Here is a 21,666-nt window from a genome sequence, read left to right on the forward strand (position 1 = left end):
GGGGCTGCCAAAAATGCCCTCTTATAAACCTCCCACCCCAGTGCTGCTCCAGCTGGGCTGCCCTTGGTTGCAGAGTCTTTCTTCACTGATCAGGAAGAGGACCCTTCATGCCACTGGAGTAACTCATGCTCCAGCAATGACCAAAGCATCAGAGGCCTCTCATTTCAATCTTCAAATGCCACAGCTTACAAACACTTGTTGCTGCCATGGTGGCCCTGGCACTGCCCCCACCACAGCAAAAGGCAGGCCCTGGTTAATGAGCAGCCTGGCAGGAGCAGGTTGCACCATGGCCAGCTGCCCCAGGACAGCCAGCACTGGCCAGAGTGGCCCCCAGCCACTTCCTGGCAGCATTGATCAATGGACAGCCTCCAGCCTGGAAGTGGCTCCCACTTGGCTGTAGGGCTGCACATTGGGGTCAGTGGGATTCAGGGAATGCTGCCTTTCACCCATTAAGCAGCACTGAGAAGTGCTGGATTGTTTCTGTGGCTCGGTAACCCCACCTGGCAAATGGAGGGGAATGATGCTCTCACTGCCCTGTAAATCCCTTTGAGGCTCTGGGGCAGTCCAAATGCTGAGTATTCCCTGATGTCCTTCATTCTCCCAACTACCTGAAGGCTGGGAGAGCTGTGGTATGCCAGAAAGTCCTTTGGCTGATTAGCAGAATGACCCTCTTTGCTGTCATAGGCAACAATTCTCTTTATTGCTCACCAGGAAGATATGTACAGAGGGGGAGGTTTGTTCTGACATTAAAATGCATGGTGTAGGTCATAAAAAGGAGGGTGAACTGGGGAGAAAAGAGCAGGTTTTCCTTCAGCAGCTCCCTGGAGGGCAGCTGGGAGTGTGGGGATGTCCCAGGCACCCAGCAGGATCCCCTCTGTGTCTTGAACAGGTCAACACCCTCCTGGGACTTGGGACAACCAGGCAGGGTGACCACCAGGCAGGAGAGGTGGCACCTCCAGACCCCTCCTGGGGACTGATACCCATGTGGACACCAGCCCCAGAGGGACAAGAGCATGTCCCACAGGTGGAAAAGGAGAAGATCAGGAGGTGGTGGTGCTGTGGAGAGGCCAGGGCCCCTCAGTCACGGGGTGCCAGGGCAGAGGGTCTCTGTGGAAATGCCCATCACAGCAGCGGGAGCGGATCGAGGGCAGAGGAGGGTGGTGGGTGGGTGGGTGCTGCTACATGGCTGTGGTGATCACCCTCTCCTCAGGCTCCACGGTGTTCTCGTAGGCATGCTGGTTCTCTTTGGACCTGCACCAAGAGGGACAAGGACAATGCTGAGCTCAATCCCAACACCAGCATCCCCAAAGCCACCACTGGTGTCCTGATCTTGCTGGTGCCAGCTGTGCACAGAGGGAGGGGTGAGATGGGGACCACAGGAGGGGTCACCCTGAAAGGACCAGAGCCAAGTGTGGGGTGGGAACTGCTCTAATTGTTAGTGAGGGCTGTTTTGGCTGTCACCATCCATGTGGTGACTGGTGGTCACTTTTGGTGGTTTCCTCTGTTGGAAAGCTGTGACCTAGCACAAGAAAAATGTGGTGTAGCAGGTTGTGAGATGGTGGATGGATTGTGGGGCTCAGCTGCAGGGATAGGGAGAGATGAGGGAGAAGGGGATACTCCCTCACTGCCTTGGGCTTAGCCCCTGGGAAGGTTAAAAGCCCCAAAAATAGGTGCATGGGAAGTGTAGGACCCTGAGTGGGTGAGACCACAGCTCTGCATGTCTGAGCTCTCCCCAGAGGAACAGAGCAGAGCCTGGGAGACATGGGGAAGAAGTCTGAGCAGGTCCTTCACCTGAAGTCAGCTGCAGCTGATACGTATCTCCCCTCATGGCCGTTGGACGTGACAGCATCTGGCTTGTCCTCCACACTCACCACGTTCTCAGCACTTTCCCTGCAGGGAGGGAAGAGAGGAATTTGCAGGAGCAGCAAAGGAGCTGTGCAGGGGAGCAGTCTCTTACTGCTGGTAACACCACAGAGACAATAAACGACCTGGATGTGATTCTGTCCTCACACACCCTGCTCTGCCTCCTTCCCAGCAGAAGGACAAGGAGGAACACCCTCCAGGTTAGCAGAGGCTGTGCCAAGTGCCAGCCCCTGTCTCCACAGCAGTGACTGCCAGCACTGTGCTGGCAGTCTGCAGGACTCATTGTCAATACGTGGGATTGTTTCCTCCTGCTGACTGGTTTTTCCAGTCTACTTCTGTGTAACCTGTTACAAAACAGTCCCTGTGGATCCCGATGGACACAGAGAGAGCAATCAGGGCTCCGCTGGTGCCTCAGCGCTGGTGCAGGAGGGCTGTCCTTGTACACATCCATGTGAGCAAAGCAGAGCTACTCTCAACAGTGAGCCTGGATGGCTTGGAGAAGGAGGCACTGGGCAGGATGGGGTGTTTGGAGCCAGACTCCAAAAGCTCTGGAGTGAGCTGTAGCCTGAGCAGCACTGGGGTATTTATCAGCAGAGGGTGGGTGCAGGTCCACCCTGCCTGCACTGCCCTGCCTCCTCCAGCCCTTGCCCAAGGGCAATTCAAGAGGCTTTTCCAAGAAACAGGCTGGCATAAAGGCCCTGCCTCCTCCAGCACTTGCCCAAGGGCAATTCAAGAGGCTTTTCCAAGGAACAGGCTGGCACAAGCAGGCAGTGGCCCGAGCTGATAGCTGCTGTCACAGTCACGGCACAGAGCTGGCAGGGCTCCAGGCTGCCGAGCCTTGCTGCTGTTCTTCTGAAGAAAGGCCAGATTAATTAAAACAAGGCACCTTGCCTCCTCAAGCCCTGCTCAGCATCCTCTGCCTCCAGGCTGGGAAAAGGCAGCCGGGCATGGGCAGCAGTGGGAAACACCATCCCTGCCTGCCACTTCATGGGCTGAGGGTTCCTTCAGTGTGAGGACAAAGGTTCCTCTCAGGAAACAAAGACCAAAGTGGCCATATGAATATATATATATACACACACGTTGTATCATGCATTGGTCCAGAATGCATCCCAAAGGGATCTGCTTAAAACATCTCTGGGGCTAAAGCTAACCTGCTGATGCTCAGAGTGTAAGCCAGCTGCCCACCTCCCCAGCCTGGAGAGGCTGCAGGAACATACAGGAGAAAGGAGACTCCAGCCTAAAGCAAACCCACCAGTGCAGAGGGACCAGGAAACAGGTGTGGGTGCTTTTGGTCTTCATCCCTGTTGCCTTTGGGCTCAGGTTCAGGATCAGGTTACTGCAACTTAGCCAGCTGGCCTTGCTCACTGAGCAGGAGCAGCAGCCTGTGACTCTGCTTGGCCAAGGCAGGAGTTAACCCATACCACAGAGCCTTTTTCAGATGAATAAAGACACCACATTTGCCTGTGCCATGGGCTCCAGGTGGAGGGTACTGCCAGTGCCACTACCTCCCTTTCCTCCCAGCTCCTCTCAGTGTGTTCTCACAATTTGGCTCTGTCTGCTTTGCAAAAAAAGCTGGTTCAGGCTTATTTTCCATGGATATAAGGCACATGGGAGCTGCAACCCCAAAAGCCACAGAAAATCAGGCTGGGCCAGGTCCCTGAACACGTTCCCATGTGATCCAGCCACGATGCCACAGCTTTGCCATTCCCAGCCCAGTGCTTTCTTTCCTCATGGCAGCATTTTTATGGTGTAAGCTCCCACCTGGCAATCAGTAACAGGGATCAGAGACCAGGACAGGGAGATGAGGACAGGGAGTCTTGGCTCTCCCAGCCCATCTCCAGCACAGCAAGCACGGTGTTCCCAGTGCTGGCACAGCACAGAGGCTGCTGAAAGGGACACGTGCAGCTCAGCCCAGCTCAGAGCCACCTCCCACACTTACACTTTGTCCTTACACCAGAACCTGTTGACCACGAAAGCGATGGCCACCAGGACTAGGAACACAACTACTGCGATGACGCCCTGTGACCACGGCTGGAGGCTGCCCCGGGCTGCAGGGAGAGAACAGGATATGGTTAGAAATTCATCCTCAGCCTCATCTGCCCAGCTCATCCCATCCAGCTTCAGCAAGCCACAGATGAGAGCTTGATCCTGGAAATCTGAGCAGAATATTGGTGTGGGTTCAGGCAGGCTCACCTGGGTGATAGCAATGAAATAAAGTACAATTAACAGAGTTTTCACTGGTGTTTGCATGTGGGGTGTGGTGCCTGGCAGCTCTGGGCATATCCACCATATCCACTGACATCCACATACAAATACATAAACAAGCACCTTGGGGGCTGGTGACCCTGTGAGGAGGGAGAAAGGCCTGGGGGATATGGAGGAAGGGAGAGAAGGAGAATGTTTGCCAAAGGAAGGCAGAGGGGTTTCAGCAAACTGCTTATTCTCTGTCCTCAGATGCCACAGACACCATTCCTGGGATATTTTCCAAATACTGACTGGTAAAATAAGGATTCCGTAACAGGGAGAGTGTAAGATTTGGTTGCCACTCCCACAGCAAAAAGTTGTCATTGTGGATTTTGGTAAAATGCACCATCCAACGAGTGTCCAAAGCAGCAAATGATCTATGACTGAAATTGAAGGCTGAGGCATTCAGAGGAATAACCTCAGCACAAAGAACAGGTGGGGCTGGTGGGGGCCCAGGCAGCATTGGGGTGGAGAGTGGGGGCCTGGGAGCTGGTTGGGATGGCCCCATTTCCCCCAGGGATGGAACAGACTGACAGGTTCATTTTTCTCTATCCAGACCTAAGCAGGAATCCAGCCATGGGTGGAAAGGCTGTGAGACACATTCCTGGATGTGGGCAGCATGGAAGGGCAGGCAGTGAGAGGAGGAAACCTTGTCCCAGCCCTTGCTGGGATGGCTGCTCCTTGCCTCCCACTGGATTTTGGACAATGTAGCATTGAAAGTAGTCAAACTCATCCTTAAGTGCCATCAGATCAGCACTAAAGGACACCTTGTCCACACAGCCTTTGAGATTTAGTTACCATTTACTCAGCCCCAGCTTTTCCTCACCTGCTGATCAAAAAGCAACCCCTGCACCTGCCCCGGTCCCTCTGCAGGGGCAGCTGGGGCAGGTGCAGGGTGACACCTGCCAGCCCCAGCAGCAGCCTCAGGACACTCAGACCCAGCCAGGGACATTGCCAGGATGAGCTGCCCCAGGATGAGCAGTGGATATTTCAGTCTCCCTCAGGAACTCTACACTGAGCACTTCCTCTGTCTCACAGGAGACAAGCCTCTGCTATAAACAGAAAATAATCTTTACTAGCAGTAGTAAGAGCAGGCTGCGTGCTCCACACGTGCCAACTCCTACCCCACAGACAGATTCACACTGGCTCTGCTGCTAACAGCTCTCCTCTCCTCCCTCTGATTTTGGGGAGGGAGGCTGTCCTTTGGTAGCATCCCCAGCTCCTGGAGCCTTTACTGCAAGAGACTTTTAAATTAAAAATAATAAATAAAACAACAGCAAACCTCAATCCCCAAAACACAGCTCCTTTTTTTCTTCTTGGGAGTGCAATCAGCCTGGCCAGCTGAGTCACCAGCAGGACCAGTCTGGAGAGCAGTGGCACTGCTGGGTAAGGGGCAGTGAGAACAGCCCTGAGGCGCATCTCATTCCCCTCTCCCCACAGAGACATTTGTTGTGTTTCTGCAAGGTCCCAGGGCAGAAACTCAAGCAGGAGGATCTCAGACAGAAATTCCCTCTTGTATCAGCGTGTTTCCACTGAAACACCATTGGATCAGCAGGCAGCCAGGGGTGGTGACAGTGGGGAAGAGCAGGAGTCCCCTCCTGTCCTACCTGGTGGTCCAGGATGCTCCTGCACTGCTGCCCACCATGCCTGTGAGTGCAGCCCCAAACACACCTATTGCCTGCTGGCTTAATTTTGGCTCTCTCTGCATCCTCCCTCACTCTGCCCTTGGCTGCTGGCCACATTTATTTATTAGTTGTGGTTTATTTTTCCTGCCAGACCCAGGGTTTCCAGCCTAAGCCTGGTGGGGGTGGAGGGATGGTCAGGTCCAGGCCTTTGTGAGGTTCCTGCTGGGGTTAAGGGAGTTCAAGGGCAGCCAGGGAATGAAATCAGCAATGACTTAAACTGCCAAATTTGCATCTCGTGATCTTCCAGGGAAGGAGAGAGGAAGAAAAGTGGTAGCAGACCTCCTTGGAGCAAGCATGCTCAGGAGGTACTGGATGGTTTTGCCAGTGAAATCTCACCCTTGCGGCTGCTTCCACCAGATTCCAGAGCATCCAAAGCCAAAAGGGAAAACACCAAACCAAAATCAAGGGTTTCTGGCTTCCAGAAATCAGGCCCCTGCAGGGCCTGGCTGCAGGGGGAGATAAGGATGGTTGGGGAATGGCAAATGCCTCTGCATTGGGCTGAAATACCCTCTGGGAAACTTGCACGGGCATAAGAAAGGAGGAATGGGGATCAGGCAAGAGCAAGAGCTTGATAGGATCTATTCAGGGAGTAAAAGTTCGGGTCCCAGCCTTCCCTCGGGGGCACTGCCTGGCCGCAGTCCCACCAGCAGCACACCTTGCTGCCCTGCCGGGAGGGATGGCTGAAAGGATGAGTCTCACCTGTGGAAACAGGGCTGTGTTCCTGGAAAATGCCTCACCGGGGATGACCCTCCTGGGCCAGCCTGTCCCTCGGGCTCTGCCACCTCCTCTCTGTGTTTCCCCATGGAAATGATGGGGTTTTCCCCCACAAACACGATCTCCGAAGCCAAGCTAAGCAGTGTGGAATCTGCAGCCCTGGCAGATGTGTCTCCTCACATCTGCAGCTACAAACCAGACCAAGGGAAGTGCCTGTGCCAAAATAAACTTGTGCACTTGTTGCAATTCCATTTCCATACTCAACAGCTAATTTGAAGACACAGACCTGCTTTTTAATGCATCTTCTCTGAGTATTTGGAAAGCTTTGGCTGGCCTGTCTTTTCTGCTGTCTAAGGAAGCTGTGCCAGGATCTGAATCCTCATTAAAGGATTTTTTTCTTTTTCTTTACTCTTTCCAAGCAAAACTTTCAACCCTGCTGACAATGGACACTCCAGACTGTTCAATCGTCAGCAAGCTGGTAAACAAACACAGGAAGAGCGGTCAGGGCTGGGGCATCAGGAGGAGAAAAAGGGAGGGAATTTTCCGGGACTTTGGCAGCACCAGATGAGTTTTAATTACTCCTCATTATTTCTAGTACTAGAGGAGCCCTTCGTGATTTTCCTAAAAATAATACCCTATCACAGGAAGTTTCTCTGTTAAGTCTTTGGGAAGAGAAAAGGAGGTCAATTTGCTGAGGAAAATATTTGCTCCCTCTCCTCGCAATGATCAACATTACAGATTAACAGGAGGATCAGAGAGCTCAGGGAGCAACCTAGAGCAACACTTGCTCAAGGATAAGAGTGAGAAAAAAAAGAAAGAAAGAAAAAATCCTTAAGAAAACACATTGCTCATCCCAGTGCACAGTCCTGCCAGAGGTAAAGCAGAGCAGTTTATCTCTGTGCAAGCACCTCAGATAAACCTCAGGTGGCAGTTCTGTAAAACAGGCAGAAAGTCTCTATATCCCAGCTCCAGTAAAACCCCATGGACACCCACCCATCCAGGAGCAGGAGCAGGGATGAATTTTCCTTCCCCAAGACGCAGGGAAGAATTTTCCCTGCCCAAGATGCAGGGATGAATTTTCCCTCCCCTAGCACTGTTGTCCCTTGTCCCCCACCAGCAGCTCCCACCTGCCGGGGGCTCGCTGCCTTTCCCGGGATGTCGGGCCCTTACCTTGCTGGCAGAAGGCGGCTGGCAGCTGCAGGAGCAGCCCCAGGAGCAGCAGGCAGCGGGCGGGCATGGTGGCAGCGGGGCCGGGCTGTGCAGGGAGAGACGGGCACGGAGCGGGGCACGGAGAGCTGAGCAGGGAGAGCAGGGCAGGGACAGCAGGGCACGGAGAGCAGGACAGGGAGAGCCGGGCACAGAGAGCCGGGAAGGCAGAGGAGGGCAGGGAGAGCAGAGCAGGAGACCCAGGCACAGAGCAGGGCACGGAGAGCCGGGCACGAAGCCGGGCAAGGAGAGGCGGGCAGGCAGAGCTGGGAAGGGAGAGCCGGGCACGGAGACCCGGGCACAGAGCCCTGCCGCAGGAATGAGCTCCTGGTCAATTATCAAACGCCCCGAGGAGGAAGGCCGATGCTCTCACCTGGTTATTCAAATCCTGCTGCGGGAAGGAGGCGCCTCTTTGCCCTGTCCCGCCGCAGCCGCAGGGGAATTCGGGGCGCGGTGACTTGAACCTGACAGTCCCCTTAGGTGGGGCGTGGGAGGCAACTCAGGCACAAAACATTTGCATCGGCCCAGGAGGGAAAAAACGAGACCCAGGTGGGTAAAACTGTTCCCCTGTGAAGAGGAGTGTGGTGCCCCCCATTCCCCTCCCCACAGGAGGAGAACAGGGCAATGCCGCTGCAAAAACAGCCCAGAGCCCCAGCTCTGACATCCCTTCCCACCCTGTGGGACCCCCACTCACCTCCCTGCTTTTTTTCTTTTCAACAAGGGTCACTAATAACCCAGAAAAACACATTTGTGACTCTAAAACATCCAATTAATAGACCAGACTCCATGCTGGGTGCTGCCTCTCACCTCCCACACCTTGTTTAATGGGGACACTATTAAACAGGGCAGCCTTCATTTTATTGAGTCATCAGGGCTGGCCCCAAAATTTCTTCAATACCAGAAGAGGTAGAAATAGCCAAAGAGCTGCAGCAGGCCTCAAGGCTTGTCCTTCACAAAAGCTGCACAAATGCTGCAGGGCAGAGAAAGTTGCAGGTCCCGAGTTAAGCAGTTTCCCAGTCCATGTCAGGTTTGGATGACTGGCAAACCCACCCCACTGGAAGAATATAAAATATTTGGCTTCACAGCTGAGAAACTTCAATTGCTCCTGAAGGAAATTATAAAGTTGTGAGCCAAGGATTCCATTGTCACACTTCTTGTGAGGTGTCACAGCATCTTTGAAACCCCACAGCAGCATCTGAGTCCCAGGCCTCTGGGTCTGTGATTTCCACTCCAGGGACCCTGCCTGGGTGCTCCAAATAACACTTAATCCGCTGGGACCCATGTTCAGGAATGTGCAGCACCCTCGGAATGCTCAACCACTGGAAGTGGACTGCCCCTCTTCACCTCAACTCTTTACCCTATATTTACAATAATACCATTTATCCTGAAGACAAAGCTGATCTGACTTTGAGCTGTACAAGACTGAAGGCCAGTTCCCAGCTCTTTCCCAAATTCCTTTCCATGGTCAGGCCCAGCTGCAGTGTGGGATAACCCCACTGCCAATCCCACTAATTTTTGCTTTCAAAATCAGTGGGGCAGGGACTTTCCACTCCAGCAAGGAAGTGTCACAACAAAGCCCCATTATTAGGCCCTGTAAAACCATCTAATCATGTTACAGAGGAAAAGGAATGGCTTGTGAATGAGTCAAAATGAGAGTGAACTTTGGGTTCCCCAAGACGCGGGTAGGAAAGCGTGCAGAGCTCTCCATCTTTGCTGCCTGCCTCTTGCTTTTCTCTGCAAATGCCCAGCAAAAGCAGCCTGGCTGTTTGGAGCAGAAGGCTTTATCAGCAGATCAGAAGTCCTGGAGGAGCTGGTCCTGCTGCTGCCCCCGGGAAATTCAAGGTCTGGGACATTCTGCTGCTGCTGTCCACTCCCTGCCACGCCTGGGGCTGGCTCCTCGGGTTCCTCCTCCATACTCTGGGTTGTGTAATCACCCCAGAGCTCTGCAGAGCACAGCTCCAGGGACTTGGGGTGATTTCCCAAAGACAGGGAGGTCTCAAGGATCCATCCATGTGCTATGGTGACAGGAGATGACAGCCCAGGCCATGGGATGAAGGCAGGGCTCTGTGCCTTTTATACAATGGTATTGCTGTCAGCTCCATCCTGAGCCAACAATATTTTAACAATTGCATCTTCTCACATTTTTATGACATTTAAGACAAGTCAATGATTTTTGGCTCACTGATGAGGCCAGGGAATCACTCAGTGCTTATCTCAAAGCTCCCCTGTGCTCCAAAGCACGTTTAGCCATTAGGAAAGGAAGGTGCCTCTGTGACAAAGCTCCCGTGGCACCTCCTTGGTTGCATGTCCCTGAGTCTGGCCTGGGGGGATGAGAAGCTGCAGTCACTGTAGCAGCCTCCTTGCAGGGGCAAAGTCTGACATTTCAACAAATTATTTGCCAGCCAGGTTTCCCTTTTGGCATCCTGGCTCTGTCTTGGGAGCTGCACTGACAAATAACTGTGTGTTTCTGCTGCTGGCTGATGGAAATCGTGTTGTCTCTCTCATTTAAGCCTCCAGCAAAACCCAGCCATGGTGAGGGAAAGCCCTACAGGTCCATTTGAAAGCTGAGGGAAACTGAGGCACGGAAGGACAAATCCTGCTGGCAGCATTTGGGCAAAGCCAAGTGGAGCCAGAGCCAGCTCAATGCTCTTTCAAGGGCCACGTGAGCAGTGGTCTGTACAACAGATTTTACACAAAGCAGGGATTGGAATTTCAGACTTTACACTCATATACTCCAAAAATTCATGATTATTTCCCCTAAAAAATACATAACTTTTAGGGAAAATTAATATTTGCTCAAAGCAACATTCCTGGATGATATATCTCAAAGCACAGATGCGTCTTTGAAAAACATTGAGGGACTCTGTGTTTTAAAGGAAATAATTTTCTTTCTTCTTTACCTCCTTCACTTCCTTCCTTCCTCCCTCCTTCCTTCCCTCTTTCATCCTCTCCATTTCCTCCCTGTCTCCCAGACAAAGCCATAAAAATAAAAAATACTATAGGACAGCAAACCTGAACATTCCCTAAAGAAGATTGTGGTTTTTTATAGAAAAGTAATTATAAATTTATTACATTTCAATAGCTGCTATGAAACATAAAAATACACACACAAAAAAAAATTTAAAAAAACCCAAACACAAATCAAATGTAAAATTTCTTGCTTCTTTTGACATCTACCATCCAAACCAAATATTCTCTGCTTGTGCCAGGGATCTCCCATTTCCCATTGACACTTTTCTTTCAAATCCTGCCTGCTCTGGATGCTGCCAGGAGAGAGCCAGGAGTGACAACCACTGTGAAAAGGGCATTTTCTTGGCTCAGTGTGCCACTGTGGGTAAAAGGCAGCAGAAAAAGGCAGCTCCTGCTCTGGGTTTTCACTTATCACAGATCTGTACCCCCCTTCTCCTCTTTAAAAATGCCTTCAGACTGCCATGTATTTTCTTATCTATGTGTATTTTCTTATTTATGTAGAACACTCCAGTGCCAATGGCTTGGCAAAGGCATCCATGGCCTTCCCTTGCCCTTAAGGCTGGCTCAGCAGCCCCACTGTGGCCCATGGGTGTTTCATGGGACATTCTGGATGATGTTTTTTACACCAGATGATTTTGGGATGGATCTCTGGGCAGCATTCCCTCCCTCCACTCCCTGTGCATTGGCCTGATGCTGCTGCTCCTACATCCAAGGGCAGCTCTGGGGTCTCTCCTCTGCGCCCCCTGAGCTCCTGCTCCTCTGCCCCTGCCATCAGGAGCTGCCAGGGCTCTGACAGCACCTTCACATCAGCCTCAGGCCCCAGAACTTTGGAAAATCTGGCTGAGAAAACACCCAGATGATCCACCCTGCCTGGGAGGGCTGGGAGGAATCAAACCAAAAACCCCTGCAGCAAGAAGAAACCGCACCTGCCTCGGTTTGCCTTACTGCCTCTGTGATTCCCCCTGGCTGCTCCATCTGCCCAGAGGGAATTCTGCACCCCTAATCACCTCTGAGTGAGGTGGAAGGGAGGAATCAAACCAAAAACCCCTGCAGCAAGAAGGATCCACACCTGCCTCTGCTTTGTCTTACTGCCTCTGTGACTCCCCCTGGCTGCTCCATCTGCTCAGAGGGAATTCTGCACCCCTAATCACCTCTGAGCACGGGGGGGAAGAGCTGCTGCGCTGCTGGAGTGGCAGATAGGAAGGTTCCCAATGCTCAGGGAAGGAGAAAGGAGCTGACTTTGCTCTGGATATTCCCTCCTGCCCAGGGATATCGAATGGAATGAATAATTCGCTATCCGATCATCTCTAATCTTCATCCCATAAAATCAGCAGCAAGCTGGGAGGGTTTTTGAAGCCTCCAGCTGCATTTGCTGATAAGACTTGAGGCAGGAAAGATTGGGAGCCCATAAAAATGATAATCTCAGGCTTCAGTGTAACTTGGTGGAAGGGTTTTCTCCTGTCCTTTCATTAAGGATGGATTTCATGATCTCCCTTAAATAACAACAAGCCTCCTCACGAGGAATCTCCTGCCTGAAAACTGATTGCATCGTCATTAGGAAATAGGAGACCAAGAAGCCACGAGAAAATAGATGGAGCACAGCTGAGCTCCAGGCTAAGGAAAAGAGGGAATTGGAAGTGATTTCTGAGCAGAGAGAAGATCTTCAGGCATTGGGGCTCTGCCTAGGAGAGTTAGGTACTGGCGCTCTGTCAAGCTGCTGGGCACAAGCCTGATGTGAGCCTGGATGTGGAGCAAAGCCTCCTCTTCCTCATCTTGCACCTCCTTGGCATGAAGAGAAACATCATGTCCCATTTCAGTATGATTTGATGCAGCATCCTCTACACCAGCCCCAAATTCAGTGAATCTGGAGAGAAGGGAAAGGGAAAAACTCACCTCAGCAACCATTTACATGTGAATCTCAACTATGATGGATGAAAGGAGGAGAAGGGAAAGATGGCTGGTCTGGTGAGGGTGGGAAGTTTCAGGAAATAATTACCTCAGATGCCAGAAAATTAGGGAAAAATAGAGGAGAAATAGGAGAAAATTAAAAGTGTAAACTATAATCAGATGTTAAATTGCTTTTCTTCAGCTAATTGAAATAATGTTTTCTCTGCTACCCACCACTCTACCCCTTTCAGATGCTAATCCCTATCAAACATGGACTTACAATTACAAATTCATAGGCATTTTTCCCAGGAGCAGAAATTGCTTTGCCCTGTAACCTCTAAGATGAGGTCTTAATAGGAATTCACGAGCAGCCTCTGGTAAAGCTTCATTAGCTGGAGAGAATAGACAAGGGCAAGTTGCAGTGCTCCCGAACCACTCTAGGGAAAAATTAATTTAAATTACTTTGTAAAGTAACAAGGCCAGATAATGTGTTTCCTTCTTGGATTATTGTTTTCCAGCACCCTAATATGGGGGCAGATTAGGTTACTTTGTCTGTCTTGATGGTGGTCCGTGCTAAATTGTGATTTATGGAGGGCAGAAGCCTTTGGAAACACTGACCCCTTGGGCCAGGGCTGGATGGGGTTGGGGCAGGGACCTGGCAGGATCTCACCAGGATGTTGAGAGGCAAGAAAAGCACCTCCAGCACAGCTTCCACACAGCCTGGGAGAGAATCTCAGCTATTAAAGGTGGCACTGCAGCCTTTCCCTCGTTGGAAACTGATCCAAGAGTCCTGCTGCTTTGGGGCAGCTTTAGATTTGTTTCCTGGAGGCCATATCCTAAGCAATGCTGAGTTCTGTGTTTCCAAGGGGTAGACCAGCATGGAAAACCTGTTCCAGAGGTCCCTCAGCAAAGCTGCTGCATGGAACTGATTCCCAGCCACTAAAATATGCTGAAAATCAAGCCTGCAGCTCCAGGAGGAGGAGGCTGTGGTTTCATACACCCCTTGCCAAGCCCTCCCAAAAAGAGTCATAATTCTCTTGCCCTGGCACCAGGCTGGGTGCTCTTCACACTGGTGTGGGTTTATGGAGCTCTGCAGAGAGCCAAGAAGGGGGAGATATGGTGGTGATAAAGCCTTGGCAGAGGGGCTGGGACTCCTCTCAGCAGCCTGGGCACTGCCAGCTCCAGGCATTTTTCACCTGAGCCTTGTCACACAGAATGGGCCAGGCTGGCTGAACCCTCGGGGACTGAGCATCATTCAGCGAGGAGACAAAGAGTGCAAGGGGCCTTTGGGCAACAGACAGCACAGATCATCTCAGCTGATTAAATAGGTTCCCAGCTGATGTGGGAGTCCTGGGAGACCAGCCTGAAGCTGGGAGGATTTATGGACAGCTACCTGAATTGGAGAGGGAATGTATTGATTTTATTGCTGGCATCTGAAGGGGATCACTGCTGTTTCTCAGAGCAAAGAGGGCTGGTGAAAGATGCATCAAGGCAGAGGGGTGGATAGGTAGGTAGAGGGAACCAGGGACAGAAATCCAACCCATTTAATAACTTTTTTTGTCCACACTTACCTGGGGGAAGATGAAAACCCTCATGGCACTACTTTCTGTCATTCTCCCATCCAAAACAGGACTGTAACCCCCAAGGATGCAGTTTATACCATCCCAGCTTCCACAGTCACTTGAATTTTTTCCTCCCCATCAGCCACCCATTGCTGTCCAAGCTCTGACAAATTCTGGACCACCTTTGCTGCTGACAAGCCCTGTGTTTGGTATCTCCCAGCACAATTAATGGGCTCTTGAGTCTTCTTAACTTTGCTGTCTCACAACAGGCAGGACCAAACATCCTGGAACCTAGAGGAGCACCAGGAAAGGCCAGGTCCATGAGCAGGATGACCCTGCATGACTGTCCAGGTCCCCAAGGGGTAGAGAAGAGCCTGCATTCAGTAGGGCACCCCTGCTCAGCACTGCCTGAGGAAGGTGATTTCCTTCATCCCCACACCCTCACTGGGAAAAAGAAAAGACCCTGGGCAGAGGGAGCAGCATCCCCAATACAGAAAACCATCCTGAATATCCTTGAACTTTGAGCATCAACCAGAGCCCTGCCAGCAGGCACCAGCCCTATTTCCACGGTCAGCAGCAGAGGCAGCAGGTTTTCAGGTGCATATCTCCCCTCTTCCCTCTCAGAACCAGGGCAAAAACCTGGAATGTGAACGGGAAAAAAAAATAACCGGGCCATCGGCAATAAGTGAAATGAACCTAATAACCTCCACTTCTTTTCAACGAGCTCCAGTTGTTGCTTTACAAGTGTGCTCCAACCCTGGCGAGTGCCAAACAAAAGCTCCCCTCTCCTTCTCCCTGCCTGTTAAACAGCCCTTTCATTTCAGCGAGATGCATCTGCTGGGTGGCAGCCGCGATTACCATAACACAAGGGTAGGATTTGGCCGGAATGCTTCCCCCTCGACTCTACAACAGGCGGGAGCCTTGGGCTAGCAGGAAAATAAAATGAAAAATAAAGGGCAGGGGAAAAAAAGATTGAATGCATGAAGTCACTTTTTTGGCTGCCAACCAAGCAAACATATGCAGGTAATGGAGGAGAGGGGGAAATCGTCCTCGTCTCCTCAGAGCAGTGACTTCTGTTGCTGGGAATGGGAGTGGGAGGGACATGGAACGGCCAGAGGGAATGTGAGTCCAAGACCTAAAAAAGGCATTTCTCAGATATATTGAAGTTAGAAGAGCTTTTTGGGAAGCTTAACCCATTCCTGAAGCTTTGGAGGCTGCTGGCCCCCTCAGGATGGTGCTGCAGACACGCTGAGTACCCTGAGATGGGGACAGGGATCCAGGGCTCCTGCAGGAGGGACAGGATTGATGGGAAAGGGCTGAACAATGCCGAACAGTGCTGATGTGCCACAGCAGCTCAGAACAGGCTCCTCTTGGATCCAGCCCTGAACAGGTTTTGAGGACAAAAGGTGAAGGCCCCTGGGAGATGCCTTTGCCTGGGACTGAGGAGGAGAGGCTGTTTCCAGGACTGGCGGGACATTAATTAGAACTCAGTAACAGCCACTGGGAGGTGTGAGTCTTCACAGGGTCACCTCGCCTCTGCTGAGGTCCCAGGAGACTCGGCTGCCTGCGCTCCTCTGGCAGAGCCAAGGGGGGCTGCTGACAACAGGCACAGAACCCCCTGCCCTCACATTCCAGGGAACGAGAACTTGCAGAGAGCACCGAGACCCCCAGAGCCTGCCCGAGCTGGGGTAACAGCAGCTGTCCCAAGCTGTCTCTCTGCCTTTCTACCTCAGAATACGAAATTCTGCCGGAAAATAGCTGCAGTGTTCAGATACAGTGGGTTTAACACAGCGATCACCGGTGTGTCGTAACCCCAGGAAGACCTGTGGAGGGTGAAGAGGGGGAAAGGAGAGGGAGGAATGGAGAAGGGGAGGACCAGAGAAAGGGAGGATGGGAAAGGACAGTCTGTAACACACTTTATTTGTAAAACATGATAAACACCAAACCCCGTTATGAGCAAACCGCAGGGCGGGCGCGGCGCTCCCGCGGGGCCCCTCGGGGCGGGGGGCGGCGCCCTCTGGCGGCAGCGCCGGGGGCGGCAGGGAGGGACCGCCCGGTTTTGCTCCGCTTCGGAACCGCCCCGGTTCTGCGGCGGTTCTGCTCCGCTTCGGAACTGCCCCTGTTCTGCTGCGGTTCTGCTCCGCTTCGGAACTGCCCCGGTTCTGCTGTGGCTGAGACTCCGCCACGGAACCACCCCGGCCCCGGCTCCGCTTCGGAGCTGCTCCGGCTGCGCTCCGGTTCCGCGGCGGCTCGGCCCGGCCCCGCGGCGGGAGGCGCCGGTGCTGGGGTGCGATTGATGTTCCGTTTATCTGCGAGCGAGACTTCCCCCAGACCTCTTCAAAGGAGGCGCCCGCCCGGGCTCGGTGAGGGCTCGGGTGGGACCCGCGGGTGGGACTCGGGGCAGCGGGACAGCCCTGGGGGCTCCCGCTGGAGAGCGGAGGAGCGGGCAGGGCCCTGGTGCTGTGGCAGGGTCCCCGCAGGAGGGGACAGACACGCTCCCGCTCACAGCGTCTTTCTGCCTTCTGTGTGGGTGTAGGGCCTTATCCCCATCCCGCGGCACCTGCACGCAGCGATAGAGGGGAGCAGCTCGGAGCAGCATGGAGCCAGCTGCAGGGTGGTCCCAGGGATGGGCAGGGAGCCGAGATAGGAGCAACGGCTGCCCCGGCTCAGCTCAGCCTTCCTGCCGCCCTGGAAATACCCCAGAAAACATCCATACCTGCCTTGGGTGGTTTGGTGCCACCTGACCCAGAAAGGAAAAAAAAACAGCTCAGGGTTTGCAAGGATGAGGCAGGGAGCAGCCTATAAGTGACTTTTGCTGATGGCAGCCAAAAGCAAAGCCACCCTGGAGTTTTGTGTGGTGGGGACAACAAGCAGGGCAGCGTTGTCCCTGTGCAAGGGGGGACACGTGTGAGCATGTCATGGGCTTGGGTGGCTCAAGGACACATGCAGGACTGTATGTTCTCATCCATCCAAATGTGTGTTTAGGACTGCCCACAAATGTGCATCCATGGATGCACCCACAGGAATGGGACGTGCAAGAAGGAGTGTTTGTGTTTGTGCACCATTACAGAGCAAGAGCATTCCTGAGCAGGTCAGTGCACACCCACCTGTCCTGGGCATGGACAGGTATTTGTGGGGTGTGTGTTTGTCACTCCCTGTCACACAGGTGGCTGTGCTGATGTGTCACTCCTGACCCACCTCAGTGATGTCCCACACTGGAGCCTCACCCAGGCTTGTTCCTCACCCTGGCCCAGCATAAACAGGGCGCCAGCTCACCAACAGCACCCCTGGAAAGCACAGAGGTTTCCCCACTCCAAGCAGGTGCTTCCCACCCACAGCATCCACAGTGGCACACTGCTGACCCCATCTAGGACACCCCTGCCAGCCTCCAGCTCCCCTTTCAGGGCCATTCCTGGGGATGGAGCAGGCTGGATGCTCACAGCAGTGGTGCTGCAATGCTGGATGGTGGCAAGACACGACTGGGATGGAGTGGATGTGTTTTGTTTCAGCTACAGCAGCGTGTGAAGGGATATTTCACAGCCAGCAAAGTGCTCTGGAGATGGGACAGCTGCTGTAAAGCATTGCCTGGCTCCCAATCCCCCAGGCAGCCTTGGACAGGCAGTAGGTGAGACCACAGCTGGACCCTTCAGACATGCAGGATGGCTTCACCTCTGGCTTCTGTGGGCTCTGGGCAAGCCCTGGCAGCAGGGTCCTGCCTCAGGATCTGTGCTGCAGGTGCTGACAATGGTGGAAACAGAACAGCTGCAGGCTTGGACACGTTCCCTTCCCTTCCCTGGCATTTGGCCATCTTCCCAGATGTACAACTGGAGTGGGACACTGCTGTTCCCTGTCACAAACACGGGGTGAGCAGGGCATGCAGGCAGCACCCTTCCCCAGCCACTCTAGGCTGGATGCTTGGATTTCTGGAGCCTTTCACTCCCAACAAACCCAGCTCCCTGTCCCACATCAGGAAGAAGCACGGCTTGGCAGCCCCTCACACAAAGACCTGCCAGGTTATTTCACAAGGTGCAGCCAGGATGCTCTGCCATGCCTTTCCTGACACCCTTGAGCGTGCCCTCAAACCTCTCCTAGCCCCCCCAAGCAGTCACCTCCTTCCCTTCTTTCCAGCACTCCTTGAGCTGCACAGTCCAGCACTGAGGAGCGCTGCACCTCAGCTCTGCCGACCCCTGTGCCAAAATCCCTTTGCTGCAGGGCCCATTGCCACCTCGGCACTGCCGGATCACGCTGGTGCCATGCTGGATTTGCCCGAGGGATGGGCGGGAGAGGAGCTCCCGGGCCCCCCAGGTGCTGCCGGCCGGGCTCACATCAAAGCGCCGGGGCTTCACCCGCTCCAGACGCTCCCTCCCATTTCCTGCTGGATTCCCTGCGCCCGCATCAGCAAAACAGAGTGTAAAAATAGAGGCTGGGCTTCACCAAAACACAATGGCAAATTGTTCCCCGGAAAGGTCATTGGGGAGGCTGAGAATAGCTCCAAGAGCAGGGGAAAAGGAACGTCTACCGGGGGGACAAGTCTGAAAGTGCCTGCTGGAGCCACCCCGGGAGGTTTCCTGCATCCTCATCAGTGGTGCACGTCCCCGCTGTGGCCCCTGTGGTCTCAAAGCATCCTCATCCTCTCCCATCCCAGTTTTGCGATGGAAAATAAAAAAATGAAAAAAAACCGGAGGGCGAGTAATAAGGTGAAAGGAGTGGCAGGAGGACCAGAGAGAAAAAACAGGACTGGGAGGAGAGAGAGGATGCTGCTCGCTGCTCATCTCCGTGTGACAGCGCGGTGTCCCCTGGGCATCACCGGCCGGCTGCGGCCTTTGTGTGGCGCTGGGAATGTCAGGGATGAGCCCCGGGATGGAGGGCAGCCCGAGCAGTCCCAGAGAGCCATCAATTACTCCCTCCTGTTGTCACCTCGCCTGTCACAGCGAAGAGGAGGAGCTTTCTCATGGGCTGCCGGGGTGGGAATGTTTGGGTGCTGCCGTTTCCGTGAGCATTTTTGATTCAATTATGTGGGAATGCCCCTAATGAAGCAGGTCCCTACTCCTGGCCTCGGCTGTGTTCCCAGTGCCAGGCTGCCCTCAAGGTGGCTTTGCCAGAAAGGCTGTAATTAAAAACAGATAATGAGGATGGAAAATAGTAGCTGCCCAAATTTGGAGTGATTTTGGGGGTTTTGTGTTCCTTCTTTCATCATTTTGGATATATGAAATTCTCCCACCTTCTCTCTGGTTTTTAATTCAGTTTTATCTCAATGTCAAGTCCTGCTGTTCTCACTCCCCAGTGTCATCCATGCACCTGTAAGGGAAATTTCCTGCCACTGGAAGCCTGAATGTCACTCAGTTCCTGGAACACATTACAAAACTGGATGAACAAAACACCTTTAAATGCATCTGTTTCAAGTTTGTGAAGAAACTGGATATTTCTGGTTTCTTTCTGTGAAGAAACTGTTATTTGCCAGAATATTTCCTGCCCCACAGACCAGAACCCCCATCAGCCTGTGGTGCCAGCAGTGAGAGATGGGCCCCCAGCACTGTCCCAGCTGAGGCCAATATCACCCATGGCACCCAGGCTATTTCCCTCCTGCTGCTGCACCAATCCCTTCTGTGCAGGGGCAGCCAGGACCTTAGGATGCTTTCCCCAGCTTTCTTTTCTGTTTTGCATGAACAGAAAAAAAACTGTGTTGGGTTGGGGTTTTCCCCCATATATTTGAATCCACAGAGCATTGCACATCACCCTTTGCAACATAACATGATTGTAGAAAGAAATTACCATTTGATGAGAAATGGATTAAAGTTTGGAAGACAAGAATGGGAAGGGCTTTAAAAAATCACTTAAAAAAAAAAAAAAAAACAACACAAAAGCAGGTGAATGTCTGCTGCCTTCTCTCACATTTGCATTTTGGTGGCCAAGCAGCACCAAGATCCAGATGCTCAGGAGAAAAAGATGATGGAAGAAAGATGCTTCTTCCAGCATGGCCAGCACAAAGCCACCACCTGAGGACACAGCCCTGGAGCCTGTCCCAGCAGAGCAGCACCCAGGGTGTCCCCACCACCAGGGTCAATCAGGAGTGATGCACATTGACCATCCCACCATGGAGCAGGTGGGGCTGGAAGCCTCTCAGCCCTTTCCATAGGTTATGGAACCTATAAATGTGCACGGAGTTGCTTGAAGCCTTCACCCTGCAGGTGTTTTTTTCCCTTAAGGATGCTTTTTCCTTTGCTGGTTGCAAAATACTTGTGGCTATCAATGATATTTTACTTGAAGAAAGCAAAAGAACAGAAGGGGAGGTGAAAGGAGAATTGTCTGGGCAATGGCAGGAGGCAGGGAGGGGACAGGAGGTGGGAGGCTGAGATAACCAGTGGGTGAGCAATCAGCTCCTGCTGGGCTGGCAGCACAGAGACAGGGGTTAACCCAGATGTGCAGCCGTGATCTCCCAGCTCCAGATAAGCACCCAGCAGCCTCACACTGCCCACACCTGCCCCACGCCTTGTCCCAGAGCCTGGCATGGAACCAGCCCAGCCCTGGCTCCAGGGCTCTGCTCAGCCTGGCTGGGAGGGGACACCCCCACATCCCTCCTGGAAACCTTAAAAGCAGTGTTGGCTCCCAGGCTAATGGGGAGATGAAGTCAGCAGTGAAACTGTTGTGGGGAGGCTTTAAAAAAGCAAGGGATGCTTTAAAATGTTTGTTTAAATAGGCAACAATCTGTAATTCATAGAAATTCATAGAAATTAAAGTCAAGAAAATACTTGTGGTGCCATTCCTGCTCATCTGCTCTGTGCTCAGTATGGTGTCAGCCACCATCAGCAACATGGTGCTGTATACATATATAAATATATATATGTATATATAAAAATACACACACACACACATATATATACATATATATATAATATATATTTTGATAAATATATAATATATATAAGATATATATATAGATAGATACATATATATGTATATATATACATACATACATATATTTTAAAACACACATACATATATATATAAATGTATGTGTATATATATATATATGTATGTATCTCTCTCTATATATATATATTTTGAAACACACACATGTTCAGTGAACTGCTTAGCCTTAAACACTGCCTAATTCGTGCTGTATATTTTTCAAAGCACTTATGCACGTGGCTGTGATAATTTCTTCCCTAAAAAAGAGGAATTACTCTCACTGCCTGTTAAACCATGGCCGAACGCCTGCCCTGGCGCAAAGGGAAGTGGCGTGGCCCCCAGCAGCCCCTTCCTTGCACAGCCAGCCTGGCCAGAAGAAGGGAAAAGGCCACGGGAGCCTTTGGGGGACCCGCCAGTGACAGCTGGCTGAGGAGGGGTGGCTGGTAACGCTCCTGCCGCGGGCATTGCTTCATCGCCCGCCTTCCTTCCTGCCAGCTCTTCCCCCGCCCAGGCTGGACCGTGTGAGTCAAGCAAGCAAAAAAAACATAATTAGCAGATCCTTCTGCAACGTTTTTTGCTGCCCGTTCATGTCTTTGGCTGGCTGGGAATGCGCCACCCCAGCATCT

At 52.4% G+C, this 21,666-nt stretch overlaps 1 protein-coding gene across 1 annotated transcript; it reads right to left on the reverse strand.

The window, feature by feature from the left end:
• Positions 1–1,040: 1,040 nt before the first annotated feature.
• Positions 1,041–8,140, reverse strand: PDZK1IP1 (PDZK1 interacting protein 1). The gene is made up of 5 exons (XM_064719527.1): positions 8,086–8,140; positions 7,677–7,761; positions 3,803–3,911; positions 1,792–1,890; positions 1,041–1,251 (listed from the first exon to the last, which is right to left on the reverse strand). The coding sequence occupies exons 2-5, from the start codon at positions 7,741–7,743 to the stop codon at positions 1,179–1,181; spliced, it is 348 nt and encodes a 115-aa protein (XP_064575597.1). The 5' UTR covers positions 7,744–7,761; positions 8,086–8,140; the 3' UTR covers positions 1,041–1,178.
• Positions 8,141–21,666: the final 13,526 nt, after the last annotated feature.

Source organism: Zonotrichia leucophrys, chromosome 8, assembly GCF_028769735.1.
Source record: "Zonotrichia leucophrys gambelii isolate GWCS_2022_RI chromosome 8, RI_Zleu_2.0, whole genome shotgun sequence".
In the NCBI taxonomy this organism is placed as follows: Eukaryota; Metazoa; Chordata; class Aves; order Passeriformes; family Passerellidae; genus Zonotrichia; species Zonotrichia leucophrys.

Bases quoted from the DNA above. Each gene is read 5' to 3' on its own strand.
- PDZK1IP1 (XM_064719527.1), bottom strand. From the start codon at position 7,743: ATGCCCGCCCGCTGCCTGCTGCTCCTGGGGCTGCTCCTGCAGCTGCCA. The intron at 3,912-7,676 runs GTAAGGGCCCGA...CTCTCCCTGCAG, and splicing joins AGCCGCCTTCTGCCAGCAAG to CCCGGGGCAGCCTCCAGCCG. The intron at 1,891-3,802 runs GTAAGTGTGGGA...CCCTCCCTGCAG, and splicing joins TTCTGGTGTAAGGACAAAGT to GGAAAGTGCTGAGAACGTGG.